We start from the raw sequence: 14,870 nt of genomic DNA on the forward strand, positions 1-14,870 counted from the left end.
CATCGAAAAGTAAGTAACTTTTGTCTGAAACATTTTTCCGAAAAATGTCATCTTATGTCCTTAAAATGTCCTCAAAACTCATCTTGAAGATCATTTTAAGGACATAAGATGACATTTTTCGGAAAAATGTTTCAGACAAAAGTTGCATGTTTTCTCGCGTAGAATTTAAATCCGTAATAAAAAATGCCATGTCTCATTAAAAAAAAAATTTCAGAATTCTAACTTCCGGTCTGAAATTTTTTTTTAATGAGACATGGTATTTTTTATTACGGATTTTAATTCTACGCGAGAAAACATGCAACTTTTGTCTGAAACATTTTTCCGAAAAATGTAATATTATGTCCTTAAAATGATCTTCAAGATGAGTTTTGAGGACATTTTAAGGACATAAGATGACATTTTTCGGAAAAATGTTTCAGACAAAAGTTACTTACTTTTCGATGGAGAATAAGAATCTGCAATAAAAAGTTGGGGTTTCAATTTAAGAAATTGAAGGTGATCTTCGCGTGACCTTCAAACGACTGTTCAAGGTCAAACCAATGGTATCATCTTATGTCCCCCTCGAAATCGTGACATGTCTGTCTGAAACATTTTTTCGTATCTCTTTTAGTTTTTTAAAAAATCGACTCTATAAATTTAAATGGGCCACCCTGTATACACACACACACCACACACCACACACACACACACACACACACACACACACACACACACACACACACACACACACACACACACACACACACACACACACACACACACACACACACACACACACACACACACACACACACACACATACAGGGTGATTCGTATAAAGTGACCGATTTAATTATTAGTGAAATTTGAAGACATATGAAAAAAGAGTTTATACCGATATGTTCAGTACAAAGGGGGACACCATATAACATTTAAGGTCAATCAAGGCCAAAAATACATGATAAAACACTTCATCACTTGTCCTTACAATCTTCGTAATAATAACATTATGATAGCAGTTTCCAAAGAAAACACAGCTCATAAACATAGACCTAGACATACTGAGAGCCAAAGCGAACGACAGACGGATATACAGATCATACATTTGAATTTTATTTTATCATGTATTTTTGGCCTTGATTGACCTTGAATGTTTTTATGTAATGTATCATTGAATTTATATTAAAAAGGGCTACTATCCTATAAAATAAAAAATACAGCATCCCATTAAAAAAAAGAAGTTGACTTTGAAATGTCCTCAACGCCTCCACTCATAAAATAATCGTATCCGTTATATGGTGTCCCCCTTTGTACTGAACATATCGGTATAAACTCTTTTTTCATATGTCTTCAAATTTCACTAATAATTAAATCGGTCACTTTATACGAATCACCCTGTATATACAGGGTGTCCCGGGTTTAAACCGACAAACTGCGGGAGCATATTCTACTAGTGGAAATAAGAAAAAATTCTTATATCGAGTTTGCTTAGAAATGCTTTATTACAAAGTTATAAACCAATATTGAAAAGAAATATGAGACAAGTAACAACGGATTTTTTCACAAAAATAAAAATTATCTACGCAATGATTTGTGACGCATTTCAAAATGTTGTCCTTGCACATCGATACAAGCTAGACATCGACGTAGTACAGAATTTGTTACGGTACGACATTCCTGAAAATTTTGTTGCATCTCAGTAACTGAATTAGTAATTCGTTGCTTTAAATCTATCTGATACTCTCCTGTTAGGAAATCTACGTTGATACTCTCGTACGGCAGCTCGTGCATTTCCGTCACAGAATCCGTACACGAAATGAATATCGGTGTATTCCTCATTTGAAAACACTTTTGGCATTCTGATAGTAATTGCTAGTTGACACGACGATTGAAATCTAACAGCTACTGTTGTGAAAGTAACAATCATACTGAATCGTTTCAACATAGTGAACATGAATACATGTGAATACACGTAACATAAACATCTACACTATGTTCCGTTGTTACTTATCTGATATTTCTTTTGAATATTGGTTTATAACTTTGTAATAAAGCATTTCTAAGCAAACTCGATATAAGAATTTTTTCTTATTTCCACTAGTAGAATATGCTCCCGCAGTTTGTCGGTTAAAACCCGGGACACCCTGTATATATATATAAATCCATAATGCGAAACGTCATTTCCTCGATGTTTTCGAGTAGCATATCGATCGCGTTGCTCTCGAGTATACTTACAATTGACTTTTAATTGCACGACTTTGCCGAGACCGCTCCCTATGCCGTTGCTCGCGTGGCACAGGTAGAAACCCTCCCTGTCTTCTTTCACGTGTTGCAGCAGGAGAGTGCCGTTACTGAGGATTTTCGTATACGTTCTTTCGCGCAACTCCTCGTAATCACCGGCCTTGCTTCCTGCAAGAAAAAGAGAATGAAAATTTACCTGATGATAAGAGGTTGTTCTCCTCGGAAGAAACAACGTCGCGGAAAGAGAATATGAAAATATTTGAGAACATTTGTCACATTTCGCCGTGTATACTCGTGAATATTTGTACACGAAGATTATTTCGCTGAGGATGATCTTACCAGTGGCCTTTTTCCAGACGATCGTCGGCGTCGGGACGCCCTGTGCCTGGCAGTGCAGCGCGACGTGGCGATTCCGCTCGACGCTCACGTCGGTCGGCTCGACGATCCATCTCGGCGGCACTGGAACGTCAGAGAGACCCGCTTTACACAGATCCATCGTGGAGCCGAGCGTACAAAACTTATCGTGTCTTGCTCTACTGGTCGTTAGCGATTTACAGACAGGTACGTTTTCACGATAGAGAGAGTCGTGGAAAAAGAGCGCGCGGCGCGAAAAAAAACGAAAGGGACGTTCGTTCCGAGTCGCGTTGCGATTCCAATCGCGCGTCAAAGAGAGATCGGATCTCAAGCGAACCGATAAAACTGCCGTGGAAAAAGCGAGAAAGAGAGGAAGAAACGGTAACCACGGCGCCACGCAAAGCTACGTCGTTCTTTCCCGTCTCGGTCCCCCGGAACGCGCGCACTCTCTCTCTATTCCCGTACTCTATTTTCTTTTTTCCTTTTTTTTCTTATTTTTTTTTACTCTCGTGACGTACGCGATACACGCGGCTCGTTAGCGTGATGAGAGAAGAAACTGATAAAGATACTGAGAGAAGATAGAGAGTGAGAATGAAGGTAAGTACGTGGGCGGGGCAGAGTTTGGAGAGTCAGGGGGTCATGAATCGATGCGAGGCGTATTTCGCGGGTGTCAAACGATATATATATATTGAGAGAGATATATATATATATATACTGATATAAAGTCTCGTGTCATTCGCACGCAGGCAGTAGCAGACAATTCACCTCTATGTTTAACACCGCAACAGAGAGTACAAGGAACGTGACAGGGGCGGTAGGGGGGTAACGGCAATCGATCATCTATTATCTGCAACGTTAACTCTCCTAGGAGCTACCAACAAGGACAACGAAACGAAGGCGTGTTTCCTATGATATAGCGCCGCGACAAAATATATAATATACGCATATAATAGCGCTCTCAGCTCATGGGGGAGAGAAGACAAAAAAAAAAGAGAAAAAAAGAACAAGTAGAACAAGTAGAAGAGAGACGTATGATTTTTGGTCGCTCGGAGTTCGCGCGGCGCCCCGGCGCGTGATTTTTTTGCGTCGCGCATCGATTTCTCGACGATGAGTCTCGTCAGAAGGGGGTGGTAGTTCTTGTACGGTGTATTGTTTGGCAAAAAGGTACTACTTCTTACTGTGGTGAGAGAAAGAGAGAGAGAGAAAAAAAACGCTGCACAAGCGAGATACTGTGAGAGTGGGAGTTTCCAACGTTTTACAAGACGGCAAAATATCGGCCACGCATCGATCGCGTGCGACAATATATAATATATATATAGATAGATATAGATATAGATATATAGATGTATATATGTATATAACGTGAGTATACAGATATATATACTCGAGACCAAACGGTGGCACGTGAAACAAGTAGAACTCTCGGAAAAATGGTACGCACGGGCGGGATAGTGTCTTGGTGCGGATTTCGTGAGGGAGGCGAATAATAATAATAATAATAACAATAATAATATGTATATATAAGTACCCGCGACTAACGACTAGTTCGATAAAGTACCAATTTCATTAATGATATACGTACTACTAGCCTACATTACCGGTCACCGACGGGGCGGAGGAGCGCGCGCTCGCGCTTCTTTACGGGGTCTTTACAGCCGTTTGGGCCCGAGATTTTAAGACCTGTTATAGCTCCTGTCGGATTTAAGACCTCTTTATCGCGCTCCTCGCATGTTACTACTTCCGCTTTCCGCGCGGAAAGCGAAGTACTCGTGATTTGCGCGAGCGACCAGCGTCCTCGTCCCCGTCGCGACAAAAGAAATGTAAAAGAGTGAAAGAGCGACAGACAGACTGACAGACAGACAGACAGACAGACAGAGAGAAAGAGACGGTGTGGTAATAGAGAAGAGAGTGAGAGAGAGAGAGAGAGAGAGAGAAAGAGGCGAGAAACAGTGGTGAAGAAACGCATGCAGAAGTGAGTGAAGGTTGCCTTCCAACGAGCCCAAAGAGGAGCCAGCGCAAAGATCGGTGAAGATTGATCGTGAGCGTAGTGGCACGTGCTCGTACTCGGGTGTGATCAAAATGTATATATAGTTCGGTTTATATATATAATATATATATAAATATAATTATAGATATATAATTCGATAAACACACATACACAGAAATATGTATATTTACACGTAAAATGTGCAGGCACGGAGTGTTCTACAGCTACTAATAAAGAGAAATCATGCCGAATATAAAGAACTGATGCCCATACACACGCACGCACGCACAGGCCAGAAAAAATCTTTCTTTTCCGTTCTCATTGATTCAATCAGTTATTTTCTTTTTTTTTTTTAATATATATATTGTAGCTGCAGTTGATGCTGTAGTTGTAGTTGTAGTTGTAGTTGTTGTAGATGTGGTTGTTGTTGAAACGAGTAAAAAATAAGGAAAGGTGCAAACTGTTACCTTTATTATTTGGTCAAGTCAAGCAAACCTCGGGGGGTCCACGAGATACCGACGCATTCCCAGAGAGCCAAAGCAACGCAAATGTAATACACACTGTGTCCGGGTAAGAAGGGAGAGTCTCGGGAATGGACTTGCGGAAGAGGGCTCGATAGATCGTGGATGACAGGTGGGTGGTGGGATACGGGGATCGTGGGAGCGTGATGATCGTGATCTCGCCCGGGGGTGAACGGCGCTGTATCGCTCGAAAATTCGGCAGTATCATCTTTAAGCGACCGTGGTCGATGCGGACCACGGTTCGTCTCTGTCTGCCCCTCGTAATGTCACGTCCTGGCGAGAACACGGCTACGATGAACTATGATGAAGCGGGAACCGAGTCAATAAGCGTGATATGTCGATGGCGATGGATGATGAAATGACGACTGAGATTGGAGAGCTGGGTGACAGGGAGCTACGGAACGGAGAGGTTGACGTTCGACCCCGGCAAATCTCGAAATTTCGTGACACTACGAATACGCGCGCGCACGCGCGCGTGACAAACCGAAACGAGAATTTGCTCTTAGAATATTCGATGTTACCTCGAGATTAAAATATTCCATAAAAATCAATTGTTCGATTGTTACAAGTATGGGGTACAATTTTTATACAATCTTATTCAACTGACAAATCAGGAGATATTGAAAAACTTAATGCTTTTACTTCGTGACTTTTCGTGACGATTGATAATTTGATAAATTTCGAAGAGAGCATTCCTTGCATATGTAATCTTTGAAATTGAAGTCGGGGTGAAACGACCGAGGGTTGGCGAGGCGATTGTTAGGAGCGCAAGGACAAGGGTCGGCGATCATCTAGTTACCTTTTACCTGTAGCTTGGCCGTGTACCTGACCTCGGCGGCGGGGTTCGCGGCGATGCAGGTATAGTCGCCGGAGTGCTCGGCCGCGAGATTCGTTATACTGAGGAGGCTCGAGTAGGAATCCAGTTGGGAGACGTTTGCGACGGATGCCAGATTCGGCGGCAGGGGAAAGGGACTTTGGCCGTCTTTCAGCCAGGATATGGTTAGGGGTGGGTCTCCCGCCGCGACCCCGCACACCGTCCGCGTCCGCATCCCCTCGGATAGTCCCTCTTGGAACGTAAATGGCTCAATAATAGGGGGTACTGGAAAAGGTCAAGAGAGAAGAGAGAACCATACGTGAGAGCAAGAAAAAGATGGCACCAAAAACGCAAGAACCTTGTAATACCAGGTATATGTGTACTTTTTTATGTATATATATATATGTATATGCATGAATATATATAAATATATATATATAGATTTACGGTGGCGGTATGTGTATATATATTTTTCCATTTCATTTCACTTCTGTTGCTTCCGCTTCATATAGACAGTAGTACGTCCATGTATATGTATAGATATATATATATAGAATATAATATGTATATATATGTAGAATATGTACAATAGAGGCAGTATAGTAACGTAGCAATGTAGAGGAGAGAGAGGGTGGCCCCGCCGCGGACCTGCCCCTGACGCCCTCACACCTTGTACACTTAAATTGGCATCGCACACTTGCGCGCGTCATCCGATCCTTTCCGTGATGTAAGAGCGAGCGTTCGTTCGTCTTTTCGAAGCTACCGCGCGATTTCCTTCCTTCGAGAGACTTTTTCATCGATCGTACGTAGCCTCGCCCTCGAATACGTCATTGTTTAGGATCCTTCATGCTTCTCGAAACCGACGACACGTCGTGGCTGGTATTAAAAGCGCGACGCGAACGACGGATCACCGGACGTCATCGCGATGCGGAAGGAAACGCGCGGCGTCGCTCTCGAGAAGCCCAAGTGCGACTTCCCTCCGAGGACGTGTGGGAGAGGTAGAGGCGGGTATCGTGCATAAGGAAGAGTCACGCTAAGCGTGAGCAATCATTAATTACAGGCCACCAAGTCTCTACGTTCCTTGGTAGCGAGACGTCGGCACGACCTCGTGACGGACCGCTTGCGAGGGCACCGCCGGATGATGCTCGTCTTCTGCCGCTCGGTGCGTTAAGGGTAAATTAGCGCGGATTACGTGTGCGGATCGATTTTGCGCGTATCCTGATCCTCGCGAACCGGAAGCACATCGGCGCTCGTTAAGGGCGGTTTCTCTCCTCGCACTCGAGCGCGGTCCGTTCTCTCGAGGCCGACCAGGCTGGTGGATTCGCACGCGCGCAACAGACACACACGCGCGCACACGCAAAACTCGGGCTGTCAGGCGGTCGTCGGGCAAATTGTAGGGGGCCTAGAGGAGGATTACCATGAACCACAAGCCGCTGCGTGCGCGATACCTCTGCGGCCACGTTACGGGCCACGCACGAGTAGTTGCCGTTGTGATCTGGAGATAAACTTTCAATCATCAGTATGCTATTGTACTGGTCCATATTGGTGACAGTGACGCGCTCCGACGGCCCCATCGAGCGTCCGTCCTTGAGCCACGTGATGGACAGCGGCAGATCGCCTCTCGTCACCGAGCACGTGAGGGTGGTGCGCTCGCCGAGGTGCAGGTCGCGATCTGCCGTGAACGGGCTAATTTTGGGGGGAACTGGAATAATAAACAACGAGAGAGCTCGTGAGCGCACGTGCGACACATTAGATTCCTACAATCGGTAGGTAACATGGCGCGCGCGTGTTTCCGCCTCCTTTTGCCGCGGAATCCTAAAATCTTATCTACCGGCCCCCTGAATACGACACCTCTCCGTTTCCGTTTCCTCGTCCTTTGCGGCCAACCGACCGATCGGCACTTCCCAGGATCGTCCTTTAGACCTCGTCAGAATCGTCCTCGTCCTCATCTTGACGTCAGATCGTCCTCCTCGATTCTCGCAGAGTGAGTCCTACCTGTGACAAATCGTCGTGGAACTGGAGAACGGAAGCGAGGCCTTACCGATCACTGCGACGTCTCCGGATCTTCTGGCGCTGTGGCCCTGCTTGTTCCTCGCCCAGCAAGTGTACACGCCCGCGTCGCCCTCCTTCTGCACGCTGCTGATTATCAGAGTGCCGTCCAGGAGCACCTTCTGCCGCAGGTCGTCCGGTAACTCGCGATTCGCTCGCTCCCACTTGATCTCCTCGATCGGATATCCGGCCACCGGACACTTCAGGCGCAGGGTCTCGCCGGCGACAGCGGTCACTTTCGGGATCAGGCGTATGTACGGAAGTCCTGGACGGAGATTTCCTCGTTTACATATTCTGCTCGAGAGTGGATCTCGCGCGGACGTAATGAGGTTGCGTCGACAAAGGGAAGTATCCGGTTATCGCGAGATCACAATTTCTGGTTTATGGCAGTGTCTCGCTTCTCTAACATCAATCAAAATTTATATCAGCAGCATTTTAATTCAATTTGCGATCGCGCGACAAGCGGACGCCGTGAGCGGGCTGGTGGATTTTCATTTCGGGCAGAGGAATGTAATCATGCGTCAAAAATTATCAAAAATCGAGAGGTGGACCGCACGTACTCGTACTCGTGCGGCGCGGTCAATTCTGACGCGGTAATTAACTGTAATTTATTTTGTATTACATATGAGAATAATTAGCGGTTACGCACCGTAAACGTTCAACCGCGCGGCATGTGTCACCTTTCCCGCGCGATTTTCGGCGGTGCAGGAATATTCGCCACCGTCCTCCACCATGACGTGGCTTATGTTGACGTGAGATATGACGTCGCCGTGCACCGTCACGTATTGACCGATGACGAACCTTGCGTAACAATCAACGAGTGTTTTATTCAAAAAACAATTTATGAAGTAATCTGTCGCGCTCATCAAATTTATGAGCCGGGAATTGCGTTTCGCGTGACATTCGTATTTCTCCCGCAAATAAAAAAAACCCGGATTTTTTATATTTAATAGCAGTATCGACGTAGTAACGTTTCCGCCATCGCAATAGCGACGTACTAAAAACCGTGAGCGAAACGGCTTGTACGCGAGAAGGAGAACGCAATAAAACCGCGTCGCGACGACGACGACGCGGCGAGGCAGCCGCGGAGCGTTATTCCTCTCGAGGAACATTATTTCGCGCTCGAATCCGCTATCGATCTGACGGCACGCCGCGAACTCGTCGGTCTCGTGAATCTCACGGCGAGAACGCGAATCCCCGGCGTTATCGTTGCACGCACGCCGGTGCAGAATTTGCCATCTCGATCAGCCGGAAACGGGGCGGGAAACGGAGCCCATAGCCGCGGGGAAACCGGCGTCCGAACGGAGGGTTGCGCGGGGTAGAAAGCGATAAAACGGGATACGGCGGGGTCCGCGGGATGCTGGGTCCTTTATGCCGATCAGTCGTTAAACTTGCACGTGGCGTGATCGCGTACGTCCAACGACGCGGCCACCCCTGTCGCAGAGCGGTTTACGTCGTCGCGATAAATATTCTCCGTTTCTCGCCCGGGAGATATTACGGGAGGATATTGCCCGTGCATGCATGTACGATCGCGAAGTGACACCGTCAGGAATTACGATTCAATTACGATAGCGGCGTTAAGTGACGTTTAGGGTATTTCCGGGCGGCACTTGACGGCCGCCTCCTCTTCTTCCGCTCGATGTCGGAAACGAGGAACGGTTGAGCGTCGATGTTCCTTACTCATTGCTGATGGTGCTCTTTGAGGTGGTCGCGTGGCTCGCGACGAGACGACGTTAACGATACTACGTCGTCGTAATGGCATTCGAGAAAAACGCGCGAATGACGACATCGATATCCTCCTTTTCTTCCCGATCCTTTTCTTTTCTCTCGCCTTTCAGGAGGGATCGTTAGCCGCATCAGTGAATTACAAGATACCAAGTTCCAAAAGGCGAGCGTGTAGCGTATCGACATAAATGTAGGCCATTTCGGAGAACTGGAGCGAGCTTACCTTCCATTACCAGTTGGTAAGGGAAAACCATCCAACGCCCATGATACCTGAGGTGTAGGGTTTCCCGCGGCAGAGCATTTTAAGGACACGGCGGGTCCAGGTTGCAGCGTCTGCTCGATGAACGAGTAGAGGAGCACCGGCGGCGCGTCTGGAACGTTAACATGTAAGGCGAGCTTAATTACATGGCGGAGAACGAATTTATGCCGCTAACCGTTACCGTTAATCAAAGTCGCCGGAAACGTGAAAACGCACCCGCAAACTCAGCAGAGAGAGGTATCGTTCGGAATTAAAAAGAGAAAAGGAAGAAAACAGATTCCGAGTGCGGAATTAACGCAAGCTCGATCTCGTGGACCTCGAAACCACCCTCTTCGCTCTCTTAAAAATCATCTTAAAAATATTCCCATGTTTATCTTACAAACCGAGAGCGCTTGAAGATTCCTGAGCTCGGGGCAGCTTTATCCCTTCGTATCTGTATTTATCCCGCTCGTGAAAATGTGGATTACCGATGTAATCCACGCGCGAGCACCGACAATAAAAGCGCGAGTGTGCCACCGCTGCGGGCGGGGGTTAAGCGAGGGGTTACGAGCGCGCCGCGGAAAGAAAGAGCCGAGTGCGAGCCACGATATCCTGATCCTGAAAGCCGCCACGCCCAACGCACATCGCGATGAAATACGCGAGAGAGATGGAGAGAGAGAGACAATGGATTCGCCATCACGGAAGGGCCGCGCGGATATTCTCTCTCTTCGCCGTCGACGTTTCTGCGGACAACACGCTGAAAAATGTCGATTTCGTCGTCATTAAAAAAGCGGTGCGAGAAGGGGGTGGAAACCGGGGATGCACGTCTGCCACTCACGAGGAAGGGAGGAAGGCGACGATCTCGTCGTCGGCCGGATGAATGCCGGATTCTCGGTGCTCCTCGTGCTCGCGAGCCCGTGCGCGAATTGATGAATCCCGTCTCGATGCCTCCCAGCGATCATCAGCGCGCCCGACGCGACATCGCAGAAGGCCTCTTCCACCTTCCGGTCGATGAAATGGAATTTTAAGTGACGGTAATGGCGACCGATGCCTGGCATTACAATGTCTTCGCGAAAGAGAAAGAGAGAGTGATAGAGAGAAAGGACGTTCGCCATTCAATGAGAAAGTCCTATCGTCGCTTTTCCGTTGATTGTACGTCTCGCGATTAATATCCATCGTCGCGCGGTATCCGTCGAAGTATCCATCAGCTGTCGGACGAGACGACATCGGCGGTAGCGGAAGTCGGTAAAAATATCGATGAGTATTCCGTGCATAATTACTCGGATGTAAAACCCGCTATTCTTTTTTACAGCAAAAAAAGAAAGAAGAATCCACCACAATGAAAGTAATTGGATTTATACTTTTATTTGCAGGAATTCGATGTCGCCGCGACTATTTCCGACGGACCAATATAAAAACGGCAAATTGAAGCACTCGGATGTTAGTCGAATTGGTAAAAACGTGTTACAAAAGAAAGAAAGAGAAAGAGGGGGAGAGAGAGAGAGAGAGAGAGAGAGGGAGGGAGTGCGCGTATTGCTGCTTCGCTTGAAACATGAGGAATTCATTTTGAGTAATTTGGCAGTTCTGTTCGTTCCGAGGAAATGACTTTTCTGCCACCGTTCCTATTCTGTCGTGCACCATAGAACTCGCGTTTGCTCCGCCGCGCAAAAGTGCAGTGGGCGAAACGTTTCATCGGCACAATACCGCGACGATGCGCCACGCTCGTGAGATTCGTGTGCATTACGTTGATTTCCCGGCACGAGTTCGAGGAAACGAGCGAAACAGTCCCATGAAAGTCGATTCTGCCGTCCGACCCGTACTTTTTTCCTCGCGTTTGCTTCTTTTTTTTGGTCCATCGCTGAATTACCAATAATCGGCAGTCTCGGTGAGCTGCATAGGCGTCGACGACGTTTCGCGCTTCGCACGATCTTCCCCTGATTACCCCGATTATCTCGTAAAACAGTCGCGCGATCGGTAGCGCGGCGAGCGGACCGACGTCCGCTAATCGCGCGCACATTTCGCTCCGAGGCAGATTTCACGTGCGAGTGACGGCGGTGCTCGAAAATCGCAGAATGCATTTCGCGCAATTTGCTGAGGCGCGCAACAGCCGAGGGGTAGCAAGCGGGAAAGGGGTGGCTCGCCGGCCTCCGACCTCGGAAATGGCTTTTTCTGCAGCCGCTCCGCTCCGGCCGTGCGCCGAGCCGGAGCTTTTCTCTCGCCCCCTCATTCTCTTTCTCACGCTCGCGGCGAAATTGCATCGGCGATCGCTTCATCTCCCTCCCTTACTCGCGGGATGCTCTGTCCGTCGTCGTCAGTCGCTCGCTCCGCTCGAATTCTCTTTGACGTAAATTCTGTGCATTACTGACGCTGACGAGCGAGAGACGCTAACTTCATTGTTGTTTCAAAGGCCCTCCTTTCTCCCTGATGGTCGCCCGGCCCTTGCTATCCGCGTCAGAACCTCTAGCTACGCAGGGTGTGCCCGGTCTCCTTCGCGGCGCGTTAACTATTAACGACGGATTGCTCGACGAATTTTTCATGACCCGCAAATGTTTCACGGCGCCGTTCGCGCGAATGACTTTTTTCTGAAATTTTCAACAGCATTGAATGCGCCGGAAGCGAAATACCGAATTGAATCTCTGCTGAAGCGTGGTCTGCTGCGATGGGGTGAATAGGACAGCGAAGGGTAGAAAGAGCGAGTCTGCGGACGAGCGAAGTTCCGTCGCTTCCTCGTACCAGCGTAGCTTAATTCACGCGAAAATTGTTTCTACGATTCACGGTATTAAACATTTCTGTAATTACAGTTGTAAAACCCTGTATGCCGAACGCGAAGCGGATTTATCTTAAACTTACATTCGAGGGATCGGTTAATGTTTTGGTCGATGGCCGTGACGGGCGCAGGGGGAGCGGGGTGGGTGCTGCGAGAGGGTACATGAGGATAGGAGCGGGAGAGGGTGCGGGGGAGGGGCGCGCGAGCGGTCTGCGAAATGAGGTAAAGCGCTGCAAAAGAAGGCCTCTCCGCTTCAAAGGGGTGGCCTTCCTCCCCCCGCCTCACGATCCCTTGGAGCAGCCTGCTCGGCGCGCGGGTGGCCGCCGCCTCTTTGCCGAGTAATCGAGTTCTGTGTAATTCGATAGATAGTATAACGCGGGCTGCCGATCGGTGCTGGCGATGTCTTCTCCTCTTGCTGGGACACCTTTGACGGCACATTTCGACGATGACGCGAGCACGAGAGAGAGAGAGAACGGCAAAAGAGAAGGAGCAGAAGACAGATAGATAGATAGAGAAAGGGAGGAAGAGGGAGAGAGGGAGACGGAGAGATACGGGTCAATATCCGGGCGGGAGGAGATCGGGCCACCCCGGTACCGGGCGTCCCCATTATTATTACGGGATCTCTGGGGATGATGCTGCACTCGTGATCGGAGCGGTGTTATTAGTACTTTCCGCGCGATGCCGCGAAGCGCGAACGATCGTTACGTCGGGCCATTAACGGCGTATTTAATGGACCGGATGTCTCGTGCTGAAGCGGCGCGTTGTCTCTTCGCCGGTTTCGCGTGGGGTAACCGCTCTTATCTGCATCACATTATTCCTCGCCGAAGTCGTGCTGAAGTTCTCCATATTCGATCGCGTCGTAATTAAAAAGGCTCCTCGTTTGCACTTTAGTTGACGAATTTAAGTAGGTTGAGCGATTTGAATTCAATTGTGGAAAGTGATTGTCGTCCTTAATTATTCCGATAATGTTTAAAGCTTTTGGAGCACAGAAGGGCGAAAATACTCTATTGACATTAATCATGCGCCGTTATTTTTGGGATTCTATCGCCGATACTTTATTTGGAAAAGATTCCTCTTTCGAGTCTGCTCCAAAATTCGAGCTTGACTTAATTTCATCGGGAAATCGTGCGACGTTCATGAAATGATGATTAATTCGAGTTAATAATTCAAGTAAGGAGTATTTATATACCGCCCAGTTGAAGTTCCGCCGACGCCTGAGCCGTGTCGCCTTCCGATCGTCTCACGATGCACTGATACATGCCGCGGTCCTCCCGTCCGATTCCGTTGAGCCTCAGCAATTCCGATTGCCTTCCTGTCCCTGGAAGTTGCCGACCGTCCTTGTACCACGTGATAAAATGCGGTCCAGCTTGGGGGTGCGTGCTAACCTCGCATCGGAACTCAGCGTTGCCTCCCAAGTGCACGCTGAGCAAGGGGGGTGTCACTTCCACGTGGAGCGGCGCCGTCACGATCAGTCTGAAATTATAATAAAAATATCAATGTAACTTTGCACGAGTCGCGTGTCACTCGCGGCATCAATAACGACGACATGATGGTGCACGATCAACAAAGAATGATTGGTAAATATTCACTTTTGGTCAGCACTCGCAAATGTCAATGACCTTGACATATGTTATAGAGGTAACCTTTCTGAGTAACAGGCAACAAGTTTTAGCCGTCGCTCACTGTTCATTAAAAAGTTATTAACAAAATAAATCTTACAAATTATACGTAATTATTGGACACCATGTACATGGTAAGGATTTTCATTAAATTTATATTGTCAAGGACATACCCTTTGACTACAATTATTGGCGGAACACACGGGATCGGGCATAAATTACCAATGTGTATGTAAAATAGTACATGTATGAACAAAGGAAAATCATTTAAAGCAGTGAATCATTAATATATGTTTTTATTAAAGCAGAGAATAGTTGGTATAGGAGAGTTATAAATGAGGAACAGTCGTGTTTATCTATGACGTAGTAATCTATTCGATATTCCAAGTTTTTATTTATCGTAGTTCAAAGATTTTCTCTAAAGGACCTTACTTAAAAACTTAGGTTAGGTTAGGTTAGGTTAGGTTAAAGCAGAGAATACTTTGTACTTATATTAAAACAAACTATTCTAAATATCAACGATTCACTGCTTTAAATGACTTTCCTTCCTTCGTTCATATACATATTCGTCGTTTA

The 14,870-nt window shown here is 47.3% G+C and overlaps 1 protein-coding gene across 9 annotated transcripts in view; it reads right to left on the reverse strand.

Moving 5' to 3' along the window:
- Nucleotides 1-14,870, reverse strand: part of LOC105275687 (Down syndrome cell adhesion molecule-like protein Dscam2) — a 98,384-nt gene that overhangs the window by 10,636 nt on the left and 72,878 nt on the right. For 5 of the 9 annotated variants that reach the window (XR_003406866.1, XM_026971588.1, XM_026971587.1 and 2 more), the window contains exons 7-13: nucleotides 13,865-14,148; nucleotides 9,894-10,041; nucleotides 8,595-8,746; nucleotides 7,938-8,210; nucleotides 5,882-6,181; nucleotides 2,560-2,679; nucleotides 2,215-2,388 (exon numbers count right to left, since the gene is read on the reverse strand). Coding sequence is in view for 8 of the 9 variants with exons in the window: in XM_026971588.1 (XP_026827389.1) it covers nucleotides 2,215-2,388; nucleotides 2,560-2,679; nucleotides 5,882-6,181; nucleotides 7,938-8,210; nucleotides 8,595-8,746; nucleotides 9,894-10,041; nucleotides 13,865-14,148 (1,451 nt within the window). In the remaining variant the exon portion in view is untranslated. Of the gene's footprint in view, nucleotides 1-2,214; nucleotides 2,389-2,559; nucleotides 2,680-5,881; nucleotides 6,182-7,313; nucleotides 7,599-7,937; nucleotides 8,211-8,594; nucleotides 8,747-9,893; nucleotides 10,042-13,864; nucleotides 14,149-14,870 lie in introns of all 9 variants that reach the window. The other 4 variants (XM_011332711.3, XM_011332706.2, XM_026971591.1 and 1 more) reach the window with 2 other exon arrangements.

Source organism: Ooceraea biroi, chromosome 8 (genome assembly GCF_003672135.1).
Source record: "Ooceraea biroi isolate clonal line C1 chromosome 8, Obir_v5.4, whole genome shotgun sequence".
NCBI classification, from domain to species: domain Eukaryota; kingdom Metazoa; phylum Arthropoda; class Insecta; order Hymenoptera; family Formicidae; genus Ooceraea; species Ooceraea biroi.